General features: G+C 44.1%; 1 protein-coding gene across 3 annotated transcripts in view; it reads right to left on the bottom strand.

Annotated features, from left to right (window-relative positions):
* The window catches only part of Snx9 (sorting nexin 9), a 78459-nt gene that overhangs the window by 16266 nt on the left and 35832 nt on the right, over nt 1-26361 (bottom strand). For all 3 annotated transcript variants that reach the window (XM_035440425.1, XM_027401065.2, XM_035440426.1), the window contains exons 2-9: nt 26039-26125; nt 21452-21526; nt 19523-19648; nt 12806-12971; nt 9155-9305; nt 6950-7034; nt 4840-4965; nt 4625-4742 (exon numbers count right to left, since the gene is read on the bottom strand). In XM_035440425.1, the coding sequence (XP_035296316.1) occupies nt 4625-4742; nt 4840-4965; nt 6950-7034; nt 9155-9305; nt 12806-12971; nt 19523-19648; nt 21452-21526; nt 26039-26125 (934 nt within the window). The remainder of the gene's footprint in view (nt 1-4624; nt 4743-4839; nt 4966-6949; nt 7035-9154; nt 9306-12805; nt 12972-19522; nt 19649-21451; nt 21527-26038; nt 26126-26361) is intronic.

The following is a 26361-nucleotide window of genomic DNA, read 5'->3' as shown; positions in this document are numbered from 1 at the left end:
CCAGAGGTACCCCCTCAATCCACTCTCTGCTCTGCTGTGACAGGCACAGTGAAACCTCTACCACGTGAGCCTACCTTTCCCCTTTAATTAAACTATCTCTTTCAGATACTTGTCACTGCAAGACATTGATTTCTTCAAATTAATGGCTTTTGGTACACATTTTCTAGAGAACAAAAAGGTAAGCTATAGTTGGAGCAAGCATGTGCACATATACACCTGATGGAGAATGTTTCTAGAACATACAGAACAAATTCAGCAATAAAAATAGACTAGCAACAACAACAACAAAGAACCAAAGTTTTGAATAGACATTTCAGGACTAAGTGCATGAGAAGATACTCTACACAACCCACCAGTATGGAATGAAAACAAAAACAAAATACACCACTACATGCCTACAAGACTGGTCAAGCAAAATCAATGAAAAAACAGACATTACCAAGTGTGGGTAAAGATGTGGACTCATGGACAGGTTCCGATATCATTGATGTGGATTCCAAAATCATAGCCAATTTGACAAAGTCATAAGCACAAAGCAAACCAACTGATCTATTGGTTCTACTGGTGGGAATTTACTCCAAAGAAAATTTGTTCATGTTCATATAATAATCTATTTTCTAGGCTTCAAGTCATAATGTGTCTGTAATCACAGTACTGGGGGGCTGAGGCAAGAGGAGTACCACATTGAGGCCAGTTTGGGTTATGTAATGAGTTTCAGGCCAGCCTGAGCTAACAGTGAGCTTCTGTCTCAAACAAAAATAAGAACAAAATATCTATACTGGTAATGCTACAATTACCTGGAAACAGCAAGTCCAAATGGTTTTCAATGAATGAAAGATAAAGAATTAGTGTATCCACACACTCTAATAACAGCAATAAAGGAGAATTTTGATCCAACAAAAAAGAATGAATCTCAGCTGTACTGTTTCCACTCATGATGGATTCTAGAAAAGGCAAAATTACTGTTTTTTGGTGTTTTTTTTTTTTTTTTAGTTTTTTTAAAGTGGCGGGGGCAGGGTTTCTCTGTGCAACAGTTCTGGCTGTACTAGAACTCGCTTTGTAGACCAGGCTGGCCTTAAACTCACAGAGATCCACCCGTTTCTGCCTCTGCTTCACACCTGCTGTCCGAACAAGCAGAATTATAGCAACAAAGAACTGATCAGATATTTTCAAGGGCAGGACTGGAGGAAAGAGTTGGAGATAAACGCTAAGCACCATGAAGCTTTGTGAAACAACAGAGCTATCCTGTGCTGCAAATACAGCAGGGGCTACAAGATTATAAAAGTAGTTATCAAGACTTATAGGACTGTACACCAAAGAATGAACTTACTGCATGTAGTAACCCACTCCACCCAAGTGAACCCAGCCACCTCAAGTCCCACAAGCCAGGGACTTAGCCTTGAACACCAGAACCTGTGAAAAGCGTTTCATCTGGCCTTAGTGTCCAGCACACCAGGGCTTTATGAATTGTGCCCCTGCTGTTGTGTCTGAAGCCTCTGTCTACCTGTACTTCGGGACACATCTTCCTAAAAGTGTGATGGTTTGAGGTTCTGCATTTGTGTCTGATGATTTACTGCAAGTAAATTTTCAGAAAATGCAGCCTCAACTTTCCTCCAGGAGCATACACTCATGAGTCAATCTTCCAGTAAGATGTACCCATCTACCAACAGTGGCACATGAACACCATGGGCTCACTCAAAGCCTCTCGAATCTGCAAGCACTTCCACCGCACACTCAGTAGGAGTGCAGGGCATGTACTATAAAAGCTTAATGGTTTGGAATTCAGGCTCAGCCTTGGGAAATACGGTGGCCTCCTTCAATGACAGAAGAGCCTGGCAGGTGTACAAACTGGGATACCCTGAACTCCTCCTGGAGCAAAAGAATCAGGGCCATTACTATCCAGTGACTGAAACTTACTATTCCTCCTTATGAAAATCCTTCAGACACAACTGGCTCAACTAGGACTTTGCATAGTATTTTATGCTGACCAGGTCTTTATACCAGGTTCCAGAGACTTGTAACCAAGGAGGTAGAAGGGACTTATGTTTATCCATTTTCCATAAGCCTCACCTACATTTTCACTAAGAATGTGAAAATAATCTTTTGGAACCTAAAACATAAGCTGGCTGCTTCTGTCCTGTTTTTACAAAGAATGAAATCTGTGAACAAATGTGTCACCTATGAACTTGCATGGACAAGTGTTGTGATGTCATTTCCCAGACTTCCTCTTCCTTTTCTGGGAGATCAGTGAGGGAGTCTATACACAGCACTAATCTTGTGGGTACCACAGGCAGGAAGAAGGGGAAATAAGGCTGTTGTGTGCCTCTCAGTGTCTTCTGCACGCCTCCAGAATGTGGTCAAAGCCTGACTTTCTTCAGATGGAGACTGCTGTTTGCTTTGCTGTACCATTGTACCATGCCCCTGGCTACATGCGCTGCCCCCCCCCCCGTAAAGACAAACCTTAATATGGAAGGACTGAGAACTCTAGGATGCTTTAAATCAATACTGAATTATTTGGATGAAAACCCTGGTCTGTTCATTTAAGAACCATGAAGTACATGCTGTTCTACTCTATTGGAGAAGAGTATAAAATTCAAGGGCACAGACTGAAATGTATAACACGAAGAAAGAACTAGAATCAAATCTAGAGTTTTAAAAGAAAGCTCTGGTTTAAAGCAAAAGGGATAATCTGAATGGGGTGTAGAGCAGTTTATGAGTATGTTGACACTGAGTGGGATGGATGTGCTATGTATGGAAACACTGCAGCATCACTCTCGGGGCTGCTGGGATGGATGCGCTATGGAAACGCTGCAGCATCACTCATCACAGACGGGCTACTGGAGCAGTACAGCACTCTCCATCCCACTGTGACAATATCTGCAAGTTAATCCAAGCCCCAACGACTTCTTTTAAAACTAAAAAAAATTATCTACACAAAACGACAAAAAGACAAAACAAAAGCTTTTCCAGAGGAAAGTAAACAGAAAACAATGTAAAATATAAAGTTTTAAGGAGTATGACTTATGTATCTTGAAGATAATAATTCTAGCTAAAGGTTCAATCTCATAACTTCAACATAGAAAGCTTCAGGATCAAACACAACCCCCACACCCCCTTAGCAGGACAGAAGAGCCTGTCGGATGCTTTGGGTTCTGTTTCCCTGCTGTGTGCTATGAAGACCAAAGTGCCTACCTGTAAGCACAGAAAAGGCACCCAGGACTAGCCCCCGAGACAGGGTGGGCTGCAATGCTCAAGTCTCACCCAGGCAGTGCCATCTGGCAGGATAAGATGATTTGTGGTCCCTCCCTAAGTTCCCAACTCTTACTGAGGGTTAAGCCTTCTTTGGCCTTCTCTTTGGGAAGGGCCTTGCTTCCTCCCAACCCCTCTGTCCTCTGTCCCAGGTCCTTCTAGATCCGACTGGCTAAGTCTCACAGTCACCCTCCACTCATTCCTTTCTACGTGGACTGGTTTTGTCATGTGAACAGTTTCTACCTCTCTACTGAAACTCTCAGGTTTTGGGAAGCTCAGCCTCTTTATAAATCCTGTGTCCTAAGTTATGATCACCAAGTCCTCAAACACTCATCCCTGGTCCCACACTAGAGGACTCCTGTTCTGAGATGACAGTTTCTAAGGACAGGGGCAACAAACTCTTTCTGCCCAGATGCATGGGGAGGGGGTGTCTGGTGACAGGTGGACTGCTTAGAAGAGAGTTTTTCGTTTTTTTTTAAAGATTTTATTTGTTATGTATACAATATTCTGCTTCCATGTATATCTGCACACCAGAAGAGGGCACCAGATCTCATAACGGATGGTTGTGAGCCACCATGTGGTTGCTGGGAATTGAACTCAGGACCTCTGGAAGAGCAGTCAGTGCTCTTAACCGCTGAGCCATCTCTCCAGCCCGTTTTTCATTTTTAAAAGATAATTTTATTATTTTAAATCATGTGTGTGACCTCGTGCATCTGTGTGTAGGTATGCACACATGAATGCAGGTGCCCGTGGAGGCAAAGCTGGAATTGTGGGCAATCATGGGGTGCTAGAAACTAGCATGGGGTGCTAGTTGGTCCTCTGCAAGGGCGGTGTACATTCTTAACTGCTGAGCACTCGCCAAAGCTTACTTACCACAAGATTTTTAAGGGCAGGACAAAGTGGAAGAAATGCGACACTTTTTAGTAAACAAGAAAAGGGAGAGGGTTTGAGTAAGCAATGAAGAATTCTCCATCATGAACGACCCAGAGGCCCTGGCTTCTCCGTGTGTTCCCCATACACAAAAGAGCAGGGCGGCAGAGCAGTCTCCTGTCATTTGGGTCTCAAGCTTTTGTTTTCATTTTAGGCTGTTCAGATAATTTTTATTTCTAAGGTTCTGTTTCTCACATGTAAAAAAAATGTATTTCTTTTTTTTTTCTGGTAGAAGGAAATAGAGACAATGACTTTTCTAGAATTCAAGGTGTGGACACAGCTCTCTGATGGCAAATTTTACCATAAGTTTCTATGAAATATTCAGGCAAGTTCCACATTTGTCCAGTCTTCACAGGCATGAGTGACCACTTGCACTCTTGCACATCAGGAGTATAACATAACTGGCTCTCCACCTGTCATCTAAAACACCATTGCTCATGCTCACCTGTCACCTGCTTGTCTGGAAGAGAAGGGATCGGAATGGCAGACCCAAATTTAACTAAGAGACGCTCATACAACCAGTCAAAGTGCTTGTATCTGTGGTTTACAGATCGATTAGTGTTCTGCAAAATAAGGGAAAAAAGAACAAAGCATTACGGATGCCAAGTACTGAAAAGGAGAACAAGAGCTGTGGCAGCTTCATTTAGAGCAGGTACTCACGGTAGGTGTTAGCTGATACTCAATGTAGCTCTTCAGACCGTACATTTTGGAACCTTTCCGGGGATCTGCTACCACACAGTCAAAAGTAGAGGTAGGGTAAACCCACATTGGGCCATAATCTCCAACCTAAACAATGATCCAGGACAAGTTAATTCTGTATTTTCTTGGGAAAATGGTAATACAATTGCAGTAAGGCAGGGAACAATTCCTTTCAGAACTGCAGTCCTATGGCAGAAGGGAGGACTGGTCTGTCGTTCACAGACACTGTATCTGCAAAAGCACAGTTGTTCAGAAGAACCCATCCATCTTTTCCATGTGGGCATCTTGTCTCACTCAGGATGAAGAGAAACCGGCTCCCATCTAGGGAGCTGAGCTCAGAAGCACTGCCTCCTTTAGACCACAATTTAAAGCTAAATTGAGCTAACTTCAAGACAGTATGAGGCTGGCCACAGTCTGACAACCACTATTTCAACCCTGGTTAGAAGTAAAAGAAAAGGAAGAAGACCAGCAGTTGGGCTGAAGAGAGATGTGTGAGCTGAGAATTCCACAGCAAGGCCAGCAGGTGCAAGGAGACAAGAATGCCCATCTCATTCTGTCCAGAAGTGGTGGAGGGGATGCAGGATGGGTACAGAAGTCCAGGCAGGGGTCACTAAGGAGGATGGATGACAACTGGAGATGATTAATAAGGCACTAAAGAGATCTCTAAGAATACACAATTAAGCTGCCTCAGGGGCGATGTCCCGGAGGTTCTACTAAGCCTTCAGGACAGCAACTGAGGCCCATGTGGAGCAGCAATCCTCTGTGAAGAGGACAGAGAGCAACTGCCTGGTCCCCAAACTTGCCAGGCCTATATTATCAGTGAGCAATGCTATTTTTTATCCTAAGCACACAATGGGTCTCTGCCCAGGGGTTTTGGCAGATAGACCCCTGTGCCTGAGGGCAGGCCTGACTGACCAGCTTCTCACACAGCAAAAGAAATGGTCTTCATCTCCTGAAGACTCAATGGCTTTCCCATTTCTTTTGCTATGTGAGAACAAACAAAAAGACTCAAATCTTCTTCTTCTTCTTCTTTTTTTTTTGGGTGGGGGAGGACGGGATTTCTTTGTAGTTTTCGAGCCTGTCCTGGAACTCGCTCTGTAGACCAGGTTGGCCTTGAACTCACAGAGATCTGCCTGCCTCTGCCTCCTGGTTGCTGGAATTAAAGGTGTCCACTACCACCTTTCAGCTCAAATCTTAAAATCAAATTACTCAGAAGATAATTGCCCCAAATATGCTGTGAGGGACAAAGGTTACAAGGGGCTTTGGGATATTGCACTTCTATTAGATGGTTCCTAGAATTTTAAGCTTTTTATGGATGAGGAAAAGTAATTAAAAGATCTATTATCATTCCTGGTTATTTTATCACAGGCAGGTGGTTCCTTGTGCTTGCTTCCAGCCATGCAGATTGCATCCAAGGCCTCCACCAGCTACAGGTTAAGTCACTAGGGTTACAAAACAGTCATAGATCTTTTTTCCCCTAGAACTTCACCTAGATAGAAATATATTAACAATCAAAGTATGGGATGAAACTGAAGAGCATTTGTCATATTTAATAATCATTTCACCAAGACAGATTAAACTGTTAATGGTGTCATTAACTCCCAGATTTATTTGCTAGCCCCTTAACTTCAGCTGTCAGCTGGTTTCCTGGAAGAAATCCTATTGTCAGGGTATTGGGAAAAGCACCCTGTCCTAACGACTTGCTCTTCTTTCACCAGGGCAGAAACCAAAATATTCTAACCGAGCTCATTGGCTAAATAAATAAGGCTGGTAGAAAGACAGAATGTAAAATATGTATTACAGTCTAAGACATTTTAGAAGAGAAAAAGTTTTAAAGTGCACAAGCGATGGTTGAACATTAATAGTTGAAAGATAAACATGGAGAAAACTGAGAAGCAGTGACAATCATTAACTTATACTGACTAGTTTTAGCACTCCTAATGACGTTATCAACATGGGACAGTGTAAGCATGCTTAACAACACTTCCAAAAAGACTAGCCTTCTTAGCTCAGGCGTTATAAAACACTTTAATTAGAAATAAAGCAAACTCATGAGAACAAACAAACTTACAATGATGGGGATTTTCTCTTTGGGTTTTGCTAGCTGCTTGGCCAACAAGTATTGTTCCATGCCAGGCTTTGCAAATCCAGGAAACCTGATAATGAACATAAGTACTGTGAGTCTCAGTCCTTCCTCATACAAATTCTACAGTTCTCACCACGTGGCCTCAACACACCAGTTCTAACCTTGTTCTGTCGTTAAGATGAAAACCATAAAGTATAATCAGGTGGCCCAGAGGCCAGTTAGCCACTCAGGGAAGCTTGAGCAGGGGAAGGAAGCATTGGCTCCAGCAGGTGTAGTGTTCACTGGTATTCTGCCTGCTTAACAAGCTGTTACCAATAACAGAGGGACGGGCAGACATAAAGAAGTCTCTCTGTACCCCAGGATGCAGTATGTCAATTTGAGTTGGCTATTTAGAGCAATGGCCACTTGCTAACACGTCCACATCTATTCAGAGTCAATAATTATTAGGCAAACAGCAATATAATATATTAATTTTTTATCATTATCAAGATGTGTTCTCACAATGCTCCAGTATGTTTAGATTTTCAGCTTCCTTTTCTGGCACAAGGTTTATATTCTAGAGCTAGACTATAGCTAACATATCAATGAATTGTTGAAAAGCTGCGGGTACTTAAAAATATATAAGGCTATATGTAGGTCGTTCCGTGTACCACAGAGAGAAGTCTTGGAGGCACAGGTTCAAATTTGCCCGACCTAGTTTGATTTCAGCCTGGAATGCCATTTTAGAGTACAAAGAATCTTTAAAGCCAACCTCTTTGCTTCAGAGACGAGATGACTGGATTGAAACAGGTTATCAGACTCGGTACAAACCTGGGAGCAAGGGCTGAGCAGAGGTAGGGAAGGAGTTAGACTCCTGCGCTGGCCAGGAAACTACAGCTGCTTGTTTGTTTTGTTGTCTCTGCTTTTCAGAGGACCAAGAGATAAACTACATGTAAAAGGGCTTTAAACTTATTTTACATTTAGGCTGAAATAACCACTGGGAACAATGCCCACCACAGCCAATCCTAGTGAGGACGCTGTCTGTAGTCTGGGAGATAAGCAAGCAGTGATGGCCATGACTAATTTTATTACACACCCAGCTGAGCACAAAAACTATGATGGAAGGAACAGGAGACACACGAAAGTGTGTGGTCTAAAAGCTCAATTAATCCCTTGCTATTTAGATAGACTATGGAGGCCCCATTACTCAAGGTACAAGACCTTGACCCTAATCTCTAGATATATGCTAAACAAAGGCTTTCAAAAAATAAAACCAATTCAGACACAGATTAACAACCTCTGAATCCACTTTGAATTGTAGTACCGAGACAGGAATAGCAGTTTGGGATACACTGTATGACTATTGGGAGAAGAGAGTTCACTGACATCATTCCTCATACCAGAATCCCTCGGGGCTGTGTCCACCTTCACAAGCAGTGGGTGGATCTACCCAGAATCCCTCAGGGCTGTGTCCACATTCACAAGCAGTGGATCTACAAGTTCCACGAATGCAGTTTTCCTTATGCTGAAAGAACTCTAGGTGAAACACATCCTGCAGGTCTGGGATCACAAGCTCTGTGTCCTGAGGGCCTGGAATCCTAAGTCTCCCACCTACCAGCTGTGTGAATGTGAAGAGGCTTCAGTTTTCCCTGTAGTAAAACAGGAATCTACACCACAAAGGGACCTAAGGGTGCCCACGAACCACTCTGCACAATGCCCGGCACATGGGAAGTGATTGATAAAACAGTAAAACATTAAGAGACTTGTTATTAACATTATTTTTAGCTTCCTTATGTAAAAATATTTCCTAGTGATACTTATTTTTATTGATGTAAAAGTGATGAAAAGCATTTTGAAGGTAGCCGGCTTCACACTTGCTGCCTATAGTTGAGGACTGTCATGGACCTCAGACTCTCATGCTTCCACTGCCTGTGTGTTGGGATTACAGCTGTGGGCCATGCATGGTAACTGAATAAACACTTCACTCATTAACCCTGTGATGGGACAAAAGCAGCTTCTAATCTATGATTCAAAGGGCATATAAGACTCCAAATTCAGGAGATCACTAATTAGAAAAAGGTAAAACTTCTCTTACATTTCAGTGTGTGTGTGTGGGGGGGGGTAGTGTGTGTGTGTGTGTGTGTGTGTGTGTGTGTGTGTGTGTGTGTGTGTGTGTGTGTGTGTGCATCCTCTGCTCCCCTATAAACTTACTTGTTAAGGGGCAGCTTCATGGAAGAGGCACCTGGACGACTGTTTCCTCGCTGGATACCCCCTGCTTCAGTGGACTCTGAATCCTTAAAGTAAGATGAAGAGGACTTGGGATCATCCCAGTCTTCGTCCCATTCATCATCATCACCAGTTGCTAGCAAGAAAGAAAATATAATGAGATTGCTTAAATTTGAGTAACAACTTCTTGAGCTAGCCACTTTTCAAGGAGCCGAAAAGCAGAGTCCAGGGCTGACTGTTGTGTGGATATGAAGAACAGAGGCTTTTCAGTCAGTCTCAAGGCTTGACCTAGGGATTTGGCTTTTTTTTTTTTTTATGCAAAAGACAAATCCTAACTAAGTTAAACAAGGCAATCAGGTTAACAAACTCTTTAGAAGTGCCTCAATGGACAGGTTCTTCAGTCAGAGGTGCTAGGGAAACTGGATGTCCACACCCAAGAATAAAACCTGGGCCCTTATTTTGCATTATCTAAAAATGTCAACAGAAAATCAATTACTTAAATGTAAGACCACAAACCATAAAACCAGAGGATAATGACGAGAAAAATCCCCTGACATGCCCTTAGCTCTGTGTTTAGGTGTCACACTGAAGTCAGGGAACTAAAGCAAAAATACCAAGTAGGACCACATCAATCCAACAGGCTCCTGCACAACACAGGAAGTAATACTCAGCAAATAAACACACAGTTTACAGATGGAAGAGAATGTATTTATGACCCCCCATATGTGATAAAAGGGTCAGTATTCCAACTATACAGGGAACTCATGTAATTCCATAGTGAAATCCTGGAGAGACTGCTCAGCAGTTAGGAGCATTGGCTGTTCCCAGCACACAAATGGTGGCTAACACTTGTCTGTAACTCCAGTTCCAGGAGATCCAATCCAAGATCCCTCTTCTGGCCTTGAGAGCTTTGCACACTCACAGTGTACAGACGTACAAGCAGGCAAAACACACATACATATAAAACAAAAGTAAATAAAATCTCCAAACTGCAACACCTGCCCCACGACAATTCAATAATGAAAATGAAAACACCAGAAGCCTCTTCACTCAGGACTTGGATTTCATTATCATCCACGGTCAACGATGGCCTGGGATATATTAAATGGAAGGTTTAAGAAAGAATCAGTGTGCAAATCTCACACAAATCTCACACCTTCCTGCTCCATCCTGCCTGGGGTGTGAGCCTTCCCCCTGCCCAGACTGTACACACTGTTGTCTTGGTTATCAGACAGGCTGTGTGGAACCAGAGTGTTTCTGCTCAAGTGATAATGTTAATGATGGGATAGGAAAGTACAAGAATATTGGTGAGGCTAGCCATTGAGATAAATCCAAGAATAGCTATAAAGTCCTTCCTTTAAGTGAAAAAGTAAATATTTTTTACTTTTATAGGAAAGAAATAAAAGTTGTGTGTTGATTATGGTTGCTAAGATCTATAGGAAAACTGAATCGTTGGCAAGGGTGCAGAGAAAATGGAGTTCTTGTAGCTTTGATGTGAATGGAAAACAGCAGAATTATAGAAAGGTATGGAGATCCTTAAAAACTGGAGGGGAAATAAAACCCGACTCAGCTGCCCATTAGGAATTCATATCAGCACACTGCAGAGCTGTCTGTGCTCCAACATTCACTGAAGCAATGACTGCAGCAGCCAGGATGCAGAGTCAACCAAAGTGTTTACCAGCACAGGAACGGTGAAGACATTGTGGAACACACACACACACACACACATACAGACACACACACACAGACACACACAGACACACACACACACACACACACACACTGATGTGAGGTGACCGCTTGTTAATGTCTATAGACTTGGGGAGGTTAAGACAGGGTCTCACTATGTAGTTCCGGGTGTTCTGTAACTCACTCTATAGACCAGGCTGGCCTCGAACTCACAGAGATCCACCTGCCTCTGCCTCCCGAGTGGATTAAAGTGCCACCCTACCCTGAGGGACTTCTGACCTAATGCAGACTACAGCAGTGTCCCTGGTACCCAAGAGAAACCTTCTAGAGGCCTTGGCATGGACAAATTTATTCCTCACAAACTTACAAATAAGCAACAAAACAAAACAACAACAAAAACCCTTAATTCAAAGACATTAAAAGAAAAGGGCAACACCTCTAAAAACAAACTGCTTAACAAAATGACAGAGGTGGAAGCATGGAAGAGGGCAATGGGTGTCCTCTGCTGCTGGGCTCAGGTGTCACCCAGAAGCTGAGAGACCCACGGCAAGGGAGGCTGGCAGCATAGAGCAGGCCTGTATCTTTTTAGTTCCAGAGCTGACATGAACATCCTTGGGGGGGGGGGGAGGCAGGGGGAGGCTTGTACTATGTATGTGTGTGCATATGCACATTTGTGTGGGTGGCACATACACATAGAAACCAGAGAACAACTTTGTATGTTGTTCCTCAGGAAGGCCATCCGTCTTTTTTTTTTTTTTTTTAATTTTTATTTTTATATAAATGTGCATCATGTGCATGCAGTGCCCACAGAGGCCAGCGGAGGGCACTGTATCCCGTGGAACTGAAGTACAGAAACTGTGAGGTGCCATGTGGGTGCTGGGGAATGAGCCCTGGTCCTCTGCAAAAGCAACAAGTGCTTTTATACACTGAGCCACCTCTCCAGCCCTGACTATGTTTTTTGAGACAGACTCTCTCGATGGCCTGGAAGTCACCAAGCCCTAGGGTCCTTCCTGTTTTGATCTCAGTGCCACAGTGCCCAGCAATTTTTTTTTTTTTTTTTTTTTTTTTTTACATAGGTCATAGCTACCTCCTCTGTTTCAAATATCCTTTTTCCCCCTCTTCCAAGATAGGGTTTCTCTGTGTACCCTTGGCTGTCATAAAACTCACTTTGTAAACTAGGCTGGCCTCAAACTCACAGAGGCCTGTCTCTGCCTCCCAAGTGCTAGGATTAAAGGTGTGTACCACCACTGCCCTGGCAGGTGCAAATATCCTTTCTTAATCACTGAATTGCTTCTCCTTCAATACATCTATCTCTCCCCTGCTTAAAGCCCAGAGGCACGAGCCATAAGCAGAACCTCTTGATTCAGTGTTCATGCCTTGGCATTCCCTGGACGACAGGGGAGTCATCTGTTCCAGGAGACTCATGGTGACTCTAGGATTGAGCTCACCTCCAGGGGAAAAAAAAAAAAGCCATGAATGACTGGATGCTCAGAGCCTTCGTCCCATCTCATTCTCTGTGAAGAGGAACCTGGCTGGAGATGAAGTTTCCATAAACCCCCTGGGTCACAGGGTTCTAATGGTGTCTTCACTGGTGAAGGCGGTGCAGGTGCTGGGGCGGTAAGACTGGAGAGGGCCTGGAAGCTCCACCCCTTCCCCACGCCTCCCCATGTACCTCATCTGGCTGCTCATTTGCATTCCTTGATTTACTCTTTGTAATAAAGTGGCAACAGTGAGTCACATGATTCCCTGAGTTCTCTGCACTGTTCTAGCAAGCTCATGGAACCCAGAGGTTGTTGGGAGGCATCACCAACAACATCCTGGGAGGTGCCCACTGTTCCAGAAGATGGTGTTGGTACTGAGGAGACTCTGGGGACAGCAAGACCAGCCTGGACTTCTTGCCTGTCACCCAGGTTCCTGTAAGTCACTCAAGCACAAGTCTCCCCTCACCTGGTCCTTGGTAGGCCTGTGGGTGGCCGAAGGCAGTGTCCCAGTTGTTAGCGCTGTTTCTCTGAGCACCAGCCCCATCTGTCCTGGTGCCCCAGGCATCTGTGCTGTCCCAGTTCCCAGATTTGGGGGCATTCCAGGCTGACCAAGGGTCATTGCCACCTCCAACCTGTGTGGGAGAGGAAAAGGAGAAAGAATACTATGACATCTAAAAACTATGACTCCATTAGCAATGGGCTGACAGGACAACTGAGAACAACAAACATGCTGGTAGAATCAATGGAAATATATTTAAATGTCTATGCCTCTAGCCCAAGTGAAAACCCAGACGAGTGTGCCGAGCAACACCAGCCTGCTCTCACTGGCAAGAACACTGTCTTTTGCTTGCTATGATGCCATTATACCTGCTATTGCCAAGGCCATTTTCCATTGACCTCAGCTGCTTCTAAGCAGGTACTTTAACTGTACTTCTAAGTAGGCTTCAATTTTCATTTTAAAAAATAATACACACATATTTAAAAAAAATTCAAGTGGAAACAAGGATAAGCAGTTGAACAGCAACAGGCCTGTCACTTTAGAATGTCCACCTGGATGTACGGCAATCACACTCCCTCCTTGTTCTGGAATTCACTGATTATGTCTGGCCTCCCTATCTAACCCCTAACCCAGCTAAACTAAGCATTGTTCAACATCCAGGGGCAATCCATTCAACATAGCTGCCTGTCTGAAATGTTGCATCTAAAAGCTATTAAAAGCTGGCAAGACACAGAAACACACACACACACACACACACACACACACACACACACACACACACACACACACACACTGTCTAACAGGTTACTGCCTGGGTAACCTCATCCGGTATTAACAGGAGGCTATTTCAAGCCATCTCCTGAAAGAACTTACAACATTACCTTAAGTGTCTAAGGAAACTAGCCTGTATCTGACTGCCACACCAGAAGGACCTGAGAAGGAACTTGGGGTGGCCACAAAGGTAGCAGTGGTAGGTGTGTATGTTGTACATTCATGAATCTATAACCCAGGGAGCCATGCTCATGACAAATGCAGTCAATGTGTTTAGTAAGCTACTTTCTGAGAAATATGCCCAGGTGACTGTGCTGTGGTACAGCATGCTTATATAAACCTAGGTAGACAATCTATTGTCCACCATGGCTGTCCGGGACACATATGTGCTATGGATGGCCTACCACTCCTAGGGCCATGATAACAAAACCACCAAAGATTAAATCAGACAGAGAGAGAATGATGCAGCATACATATGGCCAAGGGTTTATAGTGAACTTCATGTTCAAGGAGACTAAAACAATGGGCTCTGAAGTTTAGTAAATTACAAACCAGCAAAACAGTCCTTTATCACTATGCTGTACTGTGCATAACCAAATGTACACTTTTACACAATGGGCAGCAGTAGGCTAGCAGTGCCAGTACAAACACAACACAACACACATACACACATACATGAGCATTGCATTCTGTTAGGCCAGTGACGATGTCACCAATAGGAATGTTCAGCTCCATCAGAACCTTATGGAGGTCACTCATGTATACAGCCCATTACTGATGCAAACATGGGCTACTCAGTGCTCAACTTCGTAGATTCTGTGAAAAGGCCAGAGGGTGGGCCAGCTAAGTGGATTTCAAAAAGAGCCAAGTAAGTTTCCCATGGGCACAGTGATTGAGAACTCGGGATCTGATGTTTATTTAGGCTTGAACCCAGTTTTCCTACTTACTAGCTACTTATTATACATAAGCAATTCACCCTTCTTAGCTCCTACACCTTAACAAGGGGACTTGTAACTCTGACTTCCTCGTGGGGTTTTGCTAAGTGTGAACTGATAAATGCACAAAGTACTGACAAATTAGGGATTCAGTAGAGTGATCTTTGTATGTGGGGGTTCACCTGTAATATAAAGAAGCAACACTTGATGAGGCAGGAGGTCTAAGGTTCTGACACCAGCCTGCTATAAAGCAAGTTTTGGAGACTGCCTGGGCTACAGAGTGAGACCCTGCCCCAAAATAAATCATAAGGAAAAGAACGAAGCCAGCAGTTCACTGAGTAGCACACCTCTTCCTTTATGCTAAAAGGAGATGGCCATGGCTATTTCCAAATAGTGTAAATGTCAGGTCTCATTACTGGAGACATTTTTAAATAAAGAGATGAAACTAGCCAAAGGTCTGCTTCCTTCAGACACCCTAAAGAGTAAGAAGGCAGAAGTGAAGCTCACCGGTAGCATCCAACTCCGGGGCTTTGGTAGAAACACTTTCTAGGCCCTAAAGGCCATCTGATCCACTTTAACAAGCTGGGATATAATGACTTCTCTTAAATATCCTTTGGCCACTCATTTCTTTGCTCTCAGTCAATACAACAACCCTTGTGTCTTAAAACCACAGGCTCAACCATACACTAACCCACCCCATTTCTCAGCTAAGGGTCCCGTTTCCCCAGCAGTCATACACTAACAAACTCTGTTTCTCAGCTTCCCTAACCTCTTCTTCCCCCATTCCCTCCTCAGTCATTTCCATTGAGCAACACTTTCAGCCTTTTCTGTTCTGCCCCTTCCTGGTCCCAGGATTTTCTGTCACTCACAGAACCAAGCCCTTTGCCAGAGCTGAGTGCTGGGGCAAATACACTGGTCAGGCCTCAGTAAAAGTCTCAGCTGGCAGCCTGTAGGCCCTGACTCTTTCCATCACAGCTGGCCGACCACGCCCCAGAAGAGATTCCTCAAGTTACTGCATATGAGAAGAATACCTGTCAGGGTTGCCAAACAAATATTTCTTCATGTAGTTATTCACATCTCAAATTTACCTTATTTATGGAAGAAGGAGAAGGAGAAGAAGGGGGCGACTGGCTGAGACTTTCAACACAACCAATCTGAGCCAAAATATTCACCTTAAAATAAAAAGGTACTCAGTGAGAGGGGACAACATACGGCAAAGCTTTTAACCAAAAGTGGAAAACTCAAAACAAAAAGCCTAGCAAGCCACCCACTCACAAACAATACACACAGAAGCCCAACTCTGTGGTAGTGTGCTGTATCTTCCCAAGCCTGTTGTTGGTACCACAATACAGCACCACTGAAGCACTAAAAGTAATCGCAAGCTGCACTCAAGGAGGGCAAATACCATGCATGTCACACAACTGGCAAGGCAGACCCAGGAAAACACACAGCTGAGATTTCAAAATGTTAGGATTTTAACTCTTTCCCAGAGCCACTGGTGCTCAGCTGGAGTAAACACCAGTAAGGTTTTTATCGTATTAGATTCCACTCTGTGAAATGAATGGCATCATTCTCACTTCATAGGTGCAAAAGAAAGTAGATTCTGGAAGTCAAGGCACAGAAAAGGTAATCAAGAAGGACCAACAAGGCCCACGCAGTTCACATTGTCACTCACGCTAAAGAACGATCACCTACAGGAAACTTTTCAAATCACTGGGCACTGTAGGACAGTGACCCTGGGTTACAGGAAACAAGGTGAGACCTACAAATGCCCCGTTCCCTGCCAGGACCCTGCAGAGCCCAGTGGTCTGAGCCTCACGCAGGTGGAGGCTGGAATGATGGTATAGTGAGAGAATGAGCGAGAGCTGAACCCAGGAAGCTCTGGGTCTACAAGTGTCCTGGGTCTAAAGCTGATACCTAATAAATTCTCCCTGAGGACCCTCTGCAAGCCAGAGAAGAAGCATGAGAGGGAAGTCAGAGCATAGTCCTCACACAGGACAGCTCCTCCCAGCCACAGCAGAGCACAGTTCACTTCAGTAGCAAGGCAAACACATCCCTAAGTGATAAACAGTCTTCTTCTCACACTTAGTAAAGCTTAAAACTAAAAAAAAAAGGACATTTTAAAGTAACTTACATATATCATAAGGTTCAAAATATTAATGAGGGTGCAAAATATTCAGCATTGCAAAGTAAAATCAGGAAGTCTGGCATCCAATAAGGAAACTACCAGGAATGAAACAGCAAGGAAATATGACTCATATCAAAGAGCAAAAAACCCAGCCAACTGAAGCTGATCCAGTCAAGTCTACTCAATGTAGAGAAATAAGCTGAATGAGCTCTCACCAGGAGACAAACACAAACAGAGAGAACACAGCAGAGCTCCAGTGGGTTTGAATGCACTGAGCCAATATGAATCCTCAGGCCCATAATGCTATGTAGAAGAAGAAAGAGGAAAACCCATTAGCTACTATCTGAAGAAGCTATAAAGCAACATAGCTTGAAAACTAGCAATTAAAGAGAAAGACTTCTGTATTGATCCTAAACGCTGACTGCTGGGTCAGCGTAGTCAGCCAGCTCCAGCTGATATGGACATGGACAGAAGCAAGCCAGCCTACACCTGCATAAGAAAAACAGCGGTGAATCAGACAATGTTAGTGACTAACAGCAGGTTATTAGGAGAACATCGAGTATCGTCAAATCCACTCCAAGCAGACTACTTTCTGGCCATAAGGAGAAAATGCACTACAGTGGAGGGAGACTGTTTCCCAGACAACTCAGCTATCATCTGGTCTCAACCCTGGACTGACCAGGCACTGTGGATTTTGATGTGATATAACATGAAACATAGAATACCATCTATCATACAGAACGTCTGTCTGGGCTGAGCCAATTTGGTCTAAGTTCCCATGGCCACTCAGGGACTAAGGTGTAACACACGGTTCTGACTGGGCATGAGGCCTTCTCTAATGGCAACTGCTGGCTACACAGCAATGAGCTCTGGCTTCACACTGTTTTTATGTTGTTGCATCCTGCTTCCCATTGACATCTTTGGGGAACCCAGAGCAGTAGGAAGCAGGCACCTGCATCTAACAAAGCAGTATACAGCCTGAGCAGGGCAGGTGCCTGCCGGGAGGACCTGCTGAGCCTGACTCATCATGAGTTCTAGATGTTTAGATAATGCATCTCACACAGACACAGGAAGATGGGTCATGGCCACCATGACTTTTCCTGTCTGCTGAACTGGGTTAGACTCTAGAAGTGGACTATGGTTGAGACTTACTTTCACTGAGGTGGCGTTCTGCTTGACATTTCAACCCAACTAGCAAACTGGTTTAGAAAGGAGACACAGTGTGAGGCACCCTCACAAATGGGCTCCAGCGCCCAAGGTACTGTTTCCTTCCAGAAAACACTCAAAGTCCACCCTCCCCCCCCCAGTCAGTAGATGACTAGCTGGCAAGTCCACTGAGGAGCCACCCTACCACAGATAACCACAGTTTGTGTTACTGTCTTGAAGGAGAGGTCCTGTGTATACGTATTCAAGGCCCCATCTCACTACACACGTGGAGAGCTCCCAGGGCTCAACTTGTACACTATATCCTGCTGCCGCTTGGCCTCACCTGCTGCACTGACCAGCCAGCTACACCCTGATATACAGGCCCCTGCTAGGAAGGAAGGAACCCACAGAGGGAGAACACAGAGCCAGGAACTGGAAACTCGCAAAGCAGGATTTTCCCCAGGGTACACAGCGAAACTGAGGGCAAAGTTAGCACTGACTGTTCACAACAGGGGGCTGTTTAGAGGTTTTTGTTTTGTTTTGTTTTTTGTTTTTTCCTGTGGCTCATCTGCATGGCTAAGACAGTATCAGACATTTCTCACTGATTAAACACTGGACTAGAAAGCGAACTAGGAAACAAGTAGTATGCTTTCACTGACCCCTACTGGGGGGGGGTGGGCATTTTCAATGGAATAACTGAGGGAGACTTAACTATTTCTCTCAAAAAGGCCAGAGGATACAAAGTTCTCTCATGTGAAAACCTAACCATTTCAACTCAAAACACCAAAGGACCTGTACATTTCCCTATTTTGTTATTCAAAGAGCTTGACCTCAGTCCTGCAGATGGATCTCTGGTGGTGTGAGGAGCCACTAATAGAAATATAAAACATACAATATGTGTACTTTCTATCTCTTATTTTTTGTTTTGTTTTTGAGACAGTCTACACTAATAAAAATATAAAACATACAATATGCATACTTTTTATCTCTTATTTTTTTGTTTTGTTTTTGAGGCAGAGTATAACTATGTAGACCAGCCTGGCCTGAACTCACAGAAATCCACGTGCCTCTGCCTCCCAACGCTGGGATTAAAGGTGTGTGCCATCACAGCATATTAAAAATATGTACATTCTTTAACACTCAAGCTCACACTAAGTGCACTTACAGCCAGCAGCACTAACGAGCAGCGTGTGCGGAGTGCCTGGCTATGCTGAATCTTACCTGAACGGCTTCCATGGACAATGAGGGGACACTTACTCTGAGGGGAGGCTAACAAAGCCCTGGTCTAGCCAAAACAGACACTGGCCTCCTCAGTATCAGTTTCCTTCCTTCTTTTTAGGCCCTCATTTGTGTGTGTGTGGGGGGGTGGGTGGGTGTCTGTATTCATATCCTGATAATCTCAAAAGCAAATTTAACTGCTACTTTTCATTTTATTATTAGTTTTGCAGTCTTTAGCAGGCATCTCAGGTGAGTTCTGTGTTAATACCCAGCAGGAATGCCATTCTCCCCTCATGACACAGCCCCATGTCACAGTGCCCCCTCACACCTTCAACCCCTCATGCCACACACACCCTCACACCACATCCCCTCACAGTTACTTTGAAAATGCTTTCATGGAGCAATGACAGCAATGCTGTACCACAAGCTTCCACTCAAGCTTTGCTCTCAGGAAAGGCAGCCTAGGCCACAGGAAGACAGACATACCTGGTTATTGCTGTTGGCAGAAGATGAGTTGGCTTGAGCAGTGCTTGCCGAGAGGGAATCGAGGAAGGCTTGGTCCGCCACAGAATTTCCACAAGAAAACTGATCTTTTCCGTCACTGGGTAAAATCTGAGTGTTGAAAAGAACCCATTCCTTTCAGTGAGTGCTTTTGGGAGGTAACAATCTCTCACAGCAAGACACTTGCATCCTCAGTGCCGTAGACTTCCCTCTAAGTACTGTTGCTGCTGCAGTTATACTGTTGGCAACTTGTATTTTCATTTATACTTTAAACAATTTTTTCCTTGAGATTTCTTCTTTGACTTACGTGTTACTTGGATTGTTTAATTTTCAGGTACTTTGGTATTTTCCAGCAATCCTCCTGTTATTTATTTTGAGGTAAATTTCACTATAGTCCAAGAGGCACTCTGTGATTGATCAACCTATGCATGCGTGCAGGCATGTGTACACACGTGCACATGTGTGCACAGACACACAGACACACACACAGACACACACACACACACACACATTCTGTCTCTCTGTTGGGTGTCTGTGCTAGGGACCAAACCCAGGGCAAATAGTGTGGCACTAGGTTGTGCCCCCAGCCATCTTGTTTTAGACACATTGTACGCTTTATAGTTCAGAACATGCCTATCTTACTTAGTTCATGGTCATCCATCATATCCTACTGATGGACAGCCCTACTGGTTCAACCACGTTCTGACTAATTTTAGCCCGTCAGATATGCCTATTTCTGGTATAGTCTTGAAAGATAAGAAGTTGGGGGGCTAGAGAGATGGCTCAGAGGCTGATAGCAGTCCCAGAGGTCCTGAGTTCAATTCCCAGCAACCACATGGTGGCTCACAACTATAATGAGATCTGGTGACATCTTCTGGCATGCAAGCATACATGCAGATAGAATGCTGTATACACAATAAATAAACCTTTAAAAAAAAAGATAAAGAAGTTGAAACTACCCCTTTTTAGAAGCAAACAGAAGTCTGTAAATAAAGTGGATACCAATGTCAACCTAAATCATCTGTCTTATCCAGTGTAGGGTCTTACGCGTGCAGTGCATACAGCCAGTACAGGATCTGAAACTTTCAGATTGTGCTCGGGGCCTATGAACAGCTGGCAGTGTACGGACAAAGCTATGGCACGTGTGTGTGTATGCAAACACATGTTTCTGATTTCCCAGAGAGTTCAAGACTCCCCACCTCTCATTTTTGACCATGGATAAGAGAACATGGACAACCCCTCCCTGTTCTGTCCTCAGGTCCCAGGGAAGCACCCTTCAGGCAAGTCTCCTCTACACTGAGGAGAACCAAAGATTTTCAGCCCTGGCCCTGCTCCAGTCTTCCTCACAGGTCTATTGGGAAACCTCAGGTTCTGTCTCAAGATGATTGGCAAGTGCTCTGGTTTGAGACCTACAGGCAGCCAGCAGGGGGTGCCAGGCAGCTGACTCAGCAGATGGCATGGCGGCCCAGTGCCTGTGTCTCCCCTGCAGGGTCACCTGCAGGCTACCAGGATCTATCCACCATTACAGACATCCTTGTGTCTATGGAAACAGCTAAAGGAAGTACGGAGCCTACCCCTTTAAAGAATCCATTTAAACTGTCTGCTAATCTACCACAAGATCTGGGCAGCAGGTCCTATACATCAGCAAAAGAAAAATGGGGATTTTCATACAGAAAAGTTAAAAGCTGTTATTCTTGGAAGGAAGTTAATCTAAACATCTTTGTAGCTTAGGCCTGTAGGTTATCCTTATTTGATACACTTTCCATGTTTTATTTAATTATTACTTACTACATTTCCAATGGAATTTGCTTTTAAAATGGCTGCTGTCTTCCCAGCAGCCATTTAACTCATCAACTGATAAAAAGATGCCGAGCAAAGATCAGCTTTAGTTAATCAATGGCAGTACATTCTTACCTCCACATAGTCGGTAGGAACAAGCCCTTGTTCTCCTTTGTTGTTTCTTCCTTCCAGCCATCCACCACCCACATTCTAACAGAAAAGAAAAAGGCAAAAATGACAAGCATTTTATGACTATGGAACTAATACTGTTCAAAATTTTACTCTTAAATCTTGTTTATTACAGAAAATAATATAATCTAACAAGACAAACGAGGCTCAAGAAGTGATTGAATACTTATATCCTTTGTGCAAGTGTGTACACAGACACTTTGGGGGTCGGAGGTCAACCTCAGATGTTACTCCTTGGGCACTTATATATATATTAAAAATATATATATAAGTGTGTGTGTGTGTGTGTGTGTGTGTGTGTGTGTGTGCCTGTGTGTCTGTGTGTAAGAAAGTATTTACTTACTGTGTACATGTGCACACATGTCATGAACTGTGTGATGTGTGGTATTGAACCCAGGTCCCCATGCTTGCAAGGCTAGTGTTTTAGCAACAGACCTGTCTTCCTATTCTTGAATATATTGTCTGTAACAAGATATCCTGGAGAATAAAACTGGGAAAGATAACTCAATAAAAAAAAAGATGGCCATAGAAAATATGATCTTGTAAACTAATCTGTCATAAGGTTGAGTGCAGTCAATACTGTTTGATGGCATTAACATTCCAGGAGATTTTCAAGTTAAAAGAAAAATTTTAAGTCAGCAATGAGGCTAGTGGGATATCTGATAATGTTAGGCAAGTACTGATTTTATTAAATGGCTGGAACAGTATTGCCATTCTGTCTGAAAACCAAGCCTGTTTCTATTTGTTAGAAACACATGATTAGGGGTAGAGAGATGGTTCAGTGGCTAAGAGCATGCGCTGTTCTTAGGGAGGACCTGAGTTCGGTTCCCAGCATCCACACGGGGTGGTTCATGACCATGTGCAACTCCAGCTCCAGGGGGTCTGATACCCTCTTTTGGACTCCACTGCCATCTGCTGCACTTGTGTCCATATTGATCCACAGACATACACTCACACACATTGAAAATTAAATTTAAAAGCACATATGAAGTCTTTCATTCTACTTTTACGTGTACATGTTTGTATGTGCACATCTGTAGAGATGTTTGTGTAGGTGTGGGCAAATGAACACCTGTTGTTCCTCAGGCACTGTCTACTTAGTTTCTTAAAGATGGGGTCTCCTTCTCTCACTGAGGTAGAGTTCACCAAGTAGGCTGACAGGACAGAGCACCCCAGGGATCCTTCAAGCCTGCTCAGCACTGGGGATTACAGCCACTTTCCCGGCTGAGCCTCGGCCTCCTGTTTTGTTTTTGAGGGAGGGTCATAGTCAGTATATATCACAGCCTGTGGCAGTCAGGTTGGCGTCAAACACTGACTCAGGTGTTGTTCCTGCCTAGCTTCCGAAACATCAGAGACTACAAGAGTGTGACAGGAAACCTAGGTTAAAAGTCTTTATGGATGAAATACTATGAAGGCATCTAATCCAGATGGGTCAGCCGAATGGCAGGTGAGGGAATGGAGGAGAAGCTGCGTCACACATGACATGAGATGGGTCATGTGTCACACATGACATGAGATGGATCATGCATCACACATGACGTGAGATGGGTCATGGACTGGTTGCTGACTAATAATGCTGGACAGCAGGAGGAGGAGACAAAGGTGTTTATGAATATATTCTCTCTCAAAAATTGAAAATATATATGCCTCCTTTAATCACCACACATACTGTAATATATTATGTAAAGGAAAATAATAATATACTGTAGTATATTGTGTGTAGGAAAATAATAATATACTGTAGTATATTGTGTGTAGGAAAATAATATATTGTAGCATATTGTGTATAGAAAATAAAAGAATGAGGTAATTTTCAACCTAAAGGAATTTCCAATTTTAAGTGAGAGATGGCAGGCACAGACAGTCTCACTGGGCTTCAAGGAGCACTCATAGCTGACATTAAGAGCTTCCACTCTTTGTGGAGAAGAAAACTTTAATTAAAAATAAACTTGCTGGGCAGTGGTGGCACATGCCTTTAATCCCAGCAGTTGGGAGGCAGAGGCAAGCAGATCTCTGTGAGTTCGAGGCCAGCCTGGTCTACAAAGCAAGTTCTAGGACAGACTCCAAAGCTACAAAGAGAAACCCTGTCTCGAAAAATCAAAACTTTAGGGGTACTAGAGCGATAGCTCAGCAGTTGGGAACACTGGCTGCTCTTCTAAAGAACCCAGGTTCAATTCCCAGTACCCACAAAGAGGCATGGTGGGAGAGGAAACTGGAAGAAGGGCTTCAAGCAGAGCTCCAACACGGCTGAGAGGACAGGGTCACAGCAGGGAAGGCTTGCTCTGGAAGCATGTTTTACTGCGTGTGGTTCTGAAAGTGTGAATGCTCTGTGTATGTATGTGAGAGTATCTGTAATGCTGTATTATAAGAATGTGAGTGTGTGTACATGGTGTGTACAAATGCCGAGTGTGGGAAAGGTTATTTTGTAAGAGTATGTGCATATGAGAAGGTGTAAGTGTATTTGACAGCATGTATGCACCTACTTCACAGCAATGTGTGTGAATATGTATGTAGGTATACACACATGCTCACATGCTGCTGTGTAAACAAGAGTGTTTGTGCTCATCACTGGGGAAAATAAGGGACTAGGTCTGATGGGAGGGGAGGGACACTATAGATGCACAGCAGATCGGAAGCCACTGGGAGGGATGATATGATTAAGCTGGCATTTTAGCCAGGTCATGGACTTAAAGAGACACAGGCCAGGCAGGAAGGCACACGATCCAGGTAAGAAAACAAGAGCTTAGAGCAGGATGCTGACAGCCCAGGCAGAGACCAGATATAAACAAGACTGGGGAGAGAAAAACCAAAGTCTTTCCATGGATACAAGCTGGGAGGAGTCTTATTAGAATGACTGGACAGACACAGAAGCACTGAAAATAATGAAGAAAATTCAGGAGGAAGACCAGGACGGTGTGGGTGGTGACAGGCAAGTACCATGGACACACTAAGTCTGAAGTGCTTGTACAAAGATTTCTGAGACACAGTGAGGAGCACCCATGTGAGCTTGTGCAACCTGCTCAGGCTGCAAATACTATGGGTTTAGCATATATGAGCCAAAAAATAATGACATAAGAATGTTAATAAGCAAAAAGAGGGACTCTGGCAACCCAACACATTCTCCTGCCTTAGATACAATCACTAGACTATGATGGAATATTCAGGAAGAAAAACTGGGGAACAAACCTGACAAACAAGGAGCCTAGGGCAAGAGGCACAAGTGACAGAGGAGTCACAGCAGCTGTGTGGACCCTAAGGATTGCAGAAGGGACTAGGGAGGACATGCCCAGGGGACACAGGCAGAGGGGCATGGAGCCTGTGCTCTCAGTGGTGCCTGGGGGAGGAGGTGAAGACCGGAAGCAGCAGTGGTTAAGAATTTTGCTCACAGCCTGGCGTTGGTGGCACACGCCTTTAATCCCAGCACTCGAGAGGCAGAGACAGGTGGATCTCTGTGAGTTCGAGGCCAGTCTGGTCTACAGAGCTAGTTCCAGGACAGGCTCCAAAACAATACAGAGAAACCCTGTCTCGGAAAAACTAAAAAAAAAAAAAATATTGTAACTTTCTCCAGAGCGAGTGTCAGGATAGGCTCCAAAGCTACACAGAGAAACCCTGTCTTGAAAAACAAACAAAAAAGAATTAAACATAGGTTACTCGCACAGAGATAATGGATCATGGCCTATGATAATTTAAAAATAGAATTAAATTTGCTTCTGAGCACCATGGCAACAAAGATCACCAAAGAAACTCAATGGGCTGCCGGGCGGTGATGGCTCACGCCTTTAATCCCAGCACTGGGGAGGCAGAGGCAGGCGGATCTCTGTGAGTTCGAGACCAGCCTGGTCTACAAGAGCTAGTTCCAGGACAGGCTCCAAAGCCACAGAGAAACCCTGTCTCAAAAAAAAAAAAAAAAAAAAAAAAGAAAAGAAACTCAATGGGCTATAAAGTTGTATTGCATGAAAGGAAACATGCCAACACCTGAAAGCCTGAACAACAGACATGTGTAGAAGGGTGCATATGTGAAGATGAATGTGTGCGCACACACAAGTTCAAAGCTGGTGTGTGAAGATGCCGTCACCCCACTGGGAGCTAACACACACTACTTTCTGGTAATCCAATTGCAGAATCAGGCTGAGAACAGTGAGAGCACTTGGTAAACTAAGTGGTTTAGGCACATCAGCACCACAGTTTCCGTAGTCTATTAAGACACTCAGCATTGTGTAGTCTATTAAAGACGCACAGCATCGTCGTGAAAGAGAAAGCACAGAACTAATTCCAGACATGACAAGGCCTTGAGAGGTTACAAATGTAAGGGGAAAAAAAAAGCAAAAAAGAGGTACAATGAATTCGGTGGTGTACTTGGCCATCTTTAGGATCTGAACCCCCACTCCACCCCCCAGTGCACACAACAACTTCTTACAGCGCCACCAGTATTTCAGAAGCAACAGCTGCAACACTGATGTGAGCTGACGAACTTTTAAGAAGGGAGGCAAATTGAAAGACATTCATAGAGCAGTAAGCACACTGAGCTCTTACCGGGTTTGTAATTGTGATGATCTCTCCTTCACTAACTGTCAGCTCATTGTTTCCAGGTTCAGCAGCAAAGTCATACATAACCCGAGCCTGCAGGGAGTGGACAGGAAAAGGAGAAGTTAGAGATGCATGTCAAACACAAAACCTCAACAACCTTTAGCTTGCCTGTAAACACAATGGGGTGAACCTGGCAGTGGCTGTGGCTGATCAGGAAGAAAGGGAGACAGTCTAAGAGGATGGTCTTCTCAGGAACCCCGATAGCCACACACCCTGCACACACTGCACTTAGAAATTAGTCCTAGGATACAGCTCCAACAGACATGTTT

Source organism: Cricetulus griseus, chromosome 2 (assembly GCF_003668045.3).
Source record: "Cricetulus griseus strain 17A/GY chromosome 2, alternate assembly CriGri-PICRH-1.0, whole genome shotgun sequence".
In the NCBI taxonomy this organism is placed as follows: domain Eukaryota; kingdom Metazoa; phylum Chordata; class Mammalia; order Rodentia; family Cricetidae; genus Cricetulus; species Cricetulus griseus.
This window is presented reverse-complemented; position numbering and strand designations above follow the sequence as displayed.